We start from the raw sequence: 6,000 nt of genomic DNA on the forward strand, positions 1-6,000 counted from the left end.
AGTCACCCCAGCAGGGTCACCCACACAGGTGTCTCTGAGGTCCCTCACACTCCTCTGTGGCACTGGAGGATGGCAGGGACTCAGCTCTGGTGGGATGAGGAGGGTGACCCCGTCCTGGCGGCAGCCTGGGGACAATCTCTGCTCTCTGTGATAGTGGCAGCACCCAAGGAAGGGCTGGAGCTGTGTCAGGAGGTTTAGGTTGGATCTCAGGGAAGTTTCTTCCCCCAGAGGGCACTGCCCAGGCTGCCCAGGGAATGGGCACAGCTGCAGAGCTCCAGGAGAGTTTGGACAGCACTGCCAGGGATGCCCAGGGTGGGGTTTGGGGTTTCTGTGCAGGGCAGGAGCTGCTTTTGATCCTTGTGTGTCCCTTCCAGCTCAGGACACCCCTGATTCCAGGAGCTGGGAGCACTCAGAGCTTGGAGGGCCCTGCTCCCTACCTGGTGTCACAAGGAGCCTCCAGCTCAGAGCTGAGCCACCCCTGCTGATCAGACACGTGGGGTTTGTCCCTTGTTTGCCAGCAGATGGAGATCAGGCTGCTCTGCTTGACGGGAGTTATTCCAAGGATTAATTAGTTGACGTTTCCTGAAGTGCTTTGAAGATGTGGAGTGTGAGATAAGTGCTGTGCTCTAGGAGCCCATCGGGTGCTGCAGTTATTTTGTTCCTTTTCCTCCTCATTCCCAAAGAGTTTGTACAAAAACAAATCCCACAGGAGCTGGTGGGGCTCTGGCTGAGCTGGTTTAGTGAGTGGCACCTCTGCCCATGTGCTCAGCGCAGGGAGGAGGCTGCAGAGATCCCAGAGGAGCCACAGAGCTGCTCCAGGGCTGGAGCCCCTCTGGAGCCAGGCTGGGATGATGGGGAAGATGAGACAGGAAAGCCTTATAAATATGATTGTCTGGCAAAACATTTTGAGAATATGGAAACTATAAGTGAGATTGAAATGAAAGCAAGCTTTGAGATACCCCAGTTACTGAACAACTGGAAAACAATGGTGTGGCCAGCTGAAGGTGATCCCCTTTTGATGGAACAACACCCTCTGCTTGCAGACAGGCCCAAGGGTCAGAGCAGACCCTGCCAGCTTGGCAGAAGGGGCCCAAAGAGGAGTTTGTAGGGTTTAAAATGTAACACAGTGTGGAATGTAATGATTCTTATAGGCTGTATGGAAATGCTATAGGATTTGTATCTTGGACTAGATTGGTCAGTGAGAATTAGAATATTCAACACAGGAGATTATTTATTGTATTGGAATGGGAACTTCACTCTCTTAACTCTTACCTCTTGTCTCTTAGCTCTTACTTTCCTATGCTCTTACCCCTTTTACTCTCTTACCCTTTTACTCTCTCCCTCTCTCATCCTCTCTCCCCCTCTCTTCTCTCAGTCCTGCTCCAGCTGTGGCTGGCAGCTCCCAGCAGGGCCCTGCACCCAGGCCCTTTGCAATAACCCACAAGTTCCAAGCCCTGGCTGCAGAGATCTCTCATCTCCATCCATCCCAACCTGTGCCACCCCCATCTATCCTACACTGGGAGAGCTGGGGGTGCTCACCTGGAGCAGAGAAGGCTCCAGGTGTCACAGGGAAGTGCAGGACATGTTCCAGGCTACAAGATGTTTCTGGTGCACAATCATTACTGCCCCATCAATTTTAATTCAGGCTGGAGAAATCATGGGTGTAATTATTTACTACTGTGAGATTTCTGAAAATTATATTTCTGTTACTGCCCTTATTGATCTTGAAAAGGGCCATAAATTAACTTGACAGTTCACAGAGTCCTTCACACTTGAATAATTTCTCTGCTTGACTTGCACTGTGTGTTGAACTTTCAGCACCAGCCAATTACAGTCATTCAAAGTGGGTATTTGAAGATTTTTCTTATGCAACAAATTTGATTATAATACCAAAGAACTTGAGGCAAATACCAAGTGCCCTCCATGTGGCTGAACAGTTTGGCTTGAGCTGGGCACAGCTGGATGGGATTCAGGGTGGCACGGCCACTGCCCAGCCCTGGAAGAGCAGGTGCTGCCCCTCAGGTGCTCCCCACAGCGCTGGCACCTCCCTGGGGTGTTCAAAAAGCAGCCTGGCACTGGCATCAGCAGGATGCAACCCTCACCCAGCCAGCCTGGCCAATGGCTGCACTGCTTGTCCCCAGAATTGGGGAAAAAAGGGACACTCATGGCACTGAAACACCTCCTAATCCATCCTCTGCGCTCTCAGGATGTTGTGATGGGAACAAACCACAGCAATCCTGGGTTTCTAGGGACAGAAATGGGGCAAACCCTGCACCCTGCAGGGGTGTGCGTGAGGAGAGCACGGGGGACAGTCTCTGCTGGGGCAGGAAGGACAGACATGGTGTGGGGACAACTGGGACTGTCCCCAGTCCCTGAGGGGCTCCCAGCACCTGCCCTGTCCTGCCCCATCCCCTCTGGGGCTGCTCAATGCCAGAGCAAGAGGGAAGGGAAGGGGATGGGGCAAACTGGGCCTTACATAAGGTGGAGATTCTGTGGCTGCAGGGGGAGGTGGCCTGTGCTTCGTTAGAAACAAACTCAGTAAATCAGCAACATCTGGGGCCTGCTGGCTGGAGCACCGCCCCAGCAGGGGAGGGAAATCTCCTGTTGTCCTCCCAGATTAAAGGATTTTGCTGTTTGCTCACAGTTTTGTACATGTAAAACGAGCTGGCCCTGAGCAGCAGCCTGCCCAAAGCCTCGTGTTCCATCTCTGCCCTAAGCCCTTCCAAAACCTTCACCAAACACAAACCCCTGCCCAGGCACCCTCCCAAGGTCCGTCTGTGCTCCCTGCTCTGAGCCCTGCAAGGACACCCCACCCTTGGGAAGTGATTTTTGGGGTGTCTCAGGGGCAAGGTGGAGCTCAGGGCTCTGACAGCCCTGCCCAGCACCCCACGCTCCCCCAGGCAGGCGGCCGCACTTCGCTGCGTACTATTTATTCATTATATCAGAAAAGAAAAACCTCATTAAATTAGTCCAGGACTCTGCTGGCTGCTCCCAGGTGGGGACACCAGTGCCAGGGCGTGGCTGGGGTGGGGATCCAGCATTTCTTCATTTCACAGTGATGGGAGAAGGAGCAGAGACGCTGTCCTGAGGGCCGGGCCGGGCTGGGCCGGGCCGCACCCTCAGACCTCCAGCTTCTTCTTCATCTCCATGCGGTAAATGATCTGGTAGCCGTCATCCCAGGCATAGATCTGCCTCTCCCTGGGGCTGTACTTGAGGCTGGCGTGGGAGCCGTAGCGCTTGGGGAAATAGACCAGGGAGGCGTCCTCGGGGGCCAGCGTGCCGCTGACGTCGAAGACGCACTGGACGCGGGCGCGGCTGGGCAGGCGCGTGTTGTACACCACATGCAGCGCCCCGCACACCACGAAGGCGCCCTCGGCGTTCTCCCGCGGGCACGGCGTGTCCCACATCTGCTCGATGTCCAGCGAGGCGGGGTCCAGCTTGGCCAGGCACATGTTCTTCTCGTCCTCCTTGGTGGCGTAGATGGCCCAGAGGCCTTCCTCGTCCGCCGACACCTCGATGTAGGTGGAGGGGGACAGGCCGAAGACGGGGATCTGCTCCTCGGCCGGGAACACCGAGCTGTCCACCACCGTCTTGTTGGCCAGGTTGAACTTGATCACCTGGAAGGACAGGCCCTGCTGGCGGATGTAGTAGAGGTGGCCATCGTAGACGAGATGCCCGGTGCCCACCCAGGGGTAGGGCAGCTTGATGCGGGCGGCCTTGCGGGTGGCAGAGAAGAGGGTGAACTCCCGCATGCGGGGGAAGACGTAAACCGTGTCGTTGGCGGTGCCGTCGAACACGTAGATCTTCTCTGAGGTCCCCGCAGCATCCTTGGTCCAGAGCCCCGAGGCGCTGCCGAAACGCTTCAGGATCTTCATGGCCCTGACACTGGCAATGGTGTCACTGCAGTCTGTGAGAGAGGGATGGCTGTGAGAGCCTGGGAACAGCCTGGCCCTGCAGCACTGCTGCTGCTCCGTGCTGGGTTCTCACCCTGTCCCACCCAAACCCCTTGGAAATTCACTGAAGGGGTTTAGGTGCATCCCTGGGTGGTGATTTAGGTGGCATTGGGAAGTCCCCTAGTGTACCCATGACACAGAGAGGAGCCACCCTCACCCCAGCCCTGCCCCGGAGGCTTTGGGGATGCACAGGGTTCCAGCCCGGGGCTTGGATGCAGCTCTCAGGCCAGGGGGGATGCAGGAGCTTGTGCCAGAGGCATCTGAGATGCCCTGCTGGGACACAATGCCCTGGCCCATGGCTGGGGGACACCTGGACTGGGGTGGGCTGGGAAGGGTCAGGGTAACGCTCAGACAGGAGTCATTCCAACACCTGGGGTGGTTTCATCTGCTGTGCAGGGGGATGCAGGCTGCTGAGCACCTTGGGAGTTTGAGCTCCTGGGTCTCCCTGAACCCAGCCATCAAGGGCAGTATCCAATTCATATCCAAGTCACCCTAACACAGCTTTTGGCAATTCCAACTTTGTGGGAAATATTAGCTCTTCCTATAGTGCCTCCAAGATTTAAACCTTTGCCTAAGAGCTTGGTTAACATTTAAACTCCATTCTACAACACCAGATCCAAATTTAATTTGAATTATAAAGCATTTGCATAATATCCAATCCCCCAGGGAGCCACGGCAGCCCCTCACCTGTGAGCTTGGTGTACTTCTCGTTCTTCCTCTGCTTGGCTGTGGCCACCTGCTTGTCCATCAGCGTCTCATCCACCTCCACACAGGGCGGGGCGGGGTTCTGTGTCTCCAGGTAGTCCACCTCCCTCTCCAGCCGGTCCACGCGCACGGCCGCGCCCTCGGCCTCCGCCCGCAGCGCCTCCCGCTCCTTCTCGGCCGCCTCCAGCATCCCCAGCACCTGGTTCTTGAAGTCCCGCAGCTCCGTGGAGTAGCGGCTGCTCTGGTCATGCCACTGGGAGATCCTCTCCTGGGGTGGCCAAGGGGACACTGAGGTCTCCAAACCTCACAGCCCACCATGGCAGCTGTCCCAGCCTGCCCACACGGGGCTTGTGGCTCTGGGTCCCATCCCACCCTGTTCCTGCTCCTGTGGTTCTCCTGGGACTGTAACGCCCCTTCTCTTGCGATGTTCCCAAACCTGTGATGTCCCCATGACTCTCCCAGAGCCACAATGTCCCTGCTTTCCCATGATGTTCCCATTCCTGTGATATCCCCATAGTTCTGATGTTCCTATTCCTGTGATATCCCCATAGTTCTGATGTTCCCATTCCTGTGATGTTCCCATGGCTCTTCCAGACCCACAGTGTCCCTGCTTTCCCATGATGTTCCCATTCCTGTGATGTCCCCTGTGGCTCTGATGTTCCCATTCCTGTGATGCCCCCATGGTTCTCCCAGGCCCACAATGCCCCTGCTCCCCCGATCCCCCATCCCCCAGTGCTCCCACACCCATCTTGCCCCTGTGTATCCCAGCTGGGCTGTGCAGGACCCCGGCAGGAGCTTCCAGGGCTCCCCACCCCCTGCTCCATCCCCACCCCGGCTCCTCCTCACCAGCCCCGCTCCCAGCCCCTCCGGCCTCCCTGGGGAAGGGTTTGGCTGCCTGTCCCGGGGCGATTCGGGGTGCGGGGCTGGCTGTACCTCCAGGAGGGTGATGCGGCGCTCCACGTACTCCATGAACTGCTGCTGCTGGGCGCGCAGGGCCGGGGCGAGCAGCGGCAGCAGCAGCAGCAGGCAGCGCCAGGGCCCCATGGCCGGCAGCGCTGCAGCCTCCAGCTCAGTGCTCAGGAATGCTCCGGCCTCCCCAGCCCTTATTGCATCCAGATGTGCACAGGGAGGGAGGGGACGCTGCTCCTTCCCCGCAGACCAGCCCCGAGCGCTTTAACCCCTTCGTGCCCCAGCCAGCGCGCTGCCCCCGAGCCGCGGGGATGGGGCAGGAGACTGGGGACGGGCTGGGGACAGGAGTTTGGGGTGTGGGGAGAGCTGCAGGAGCCCTGAGTGAGAGGACACGTCCTCATGAGCCGTACTTTGGGGACAGCGAGGGGACAGC

The 6,000-nt window shown here is 57.7% G+C and overlaps 1 protein-coding gene across 1 annotated transcript; it reads right to left on the minus strand.

Annotated features, from left to right (window-relative positions):
- Positions 1-2,914: 2,914 nt before the first annotated feature.
- OLFML3 (olfactomedin like 3) lies at positions 2,915-5,702 on the minus strand. The gene is made up of 3 exons (XM_036398385.2): positions 5,592-5,702; positions 4,641-4,926; positions 2,915-3,907 (listed from the first exon to the last, which is right to left on the minus strand). The coding sequence occupies exons 1-3, from the start codon at positions 5,700-5,702 to the stop codon at positions 3,120-3,122; spliced, it is 1,185 nt and encodes a 394-aa protein (XP_036254278.1). The 3' UTR covers positions 2,915-3,119.
- Positions 5,703-6,000: the final 298 nt, after the last annotated feature.

Source organism: Molothrus ater, chromosome 25 (assembly GCF_012460135.2).
Source record: "Molothrus ater isolate BHLD 08-10-18 breed brown headed cowbird chromosome 25, BPBGC_Mater_1.1, whole genome shotgun sequence".
In the NCBI taxonomy this organism is placed as follows: Eukaryota; Metazoa; Chordata; class Aves; order Passeriformes; family Icteridae; genus Molothrus; species Molothrus ater.

What these genes read in the sequence shown, in the direction of transcription:
- OLFML3 (XM_036398385.2), bottom strand. Translation starts at nt 5,702, where the DNA reads ATGGGGCCCTGGCGCTGCCTGCTGCTGCTGCTGCCGCTGCTCGCCCCG. An exon ending in GCCGCATCACCCTCCTGGAG is followed by an intron (nt 4,927 to 5,591) that starts GTACAGCCAGCC and finishes TGGCCACCCCAG; the next exon opens with GAGAGGATCTCCCAGTGGCA. An exon ending in GAAGTACACCAAGCTCACAG is followed by an intron (nt 3,908 to 4,640) that starts GTGAGGGGCTGC and finishes CCTCTCTCACAG; the next exon opens with ACTGCAGTGACACCATTGCC.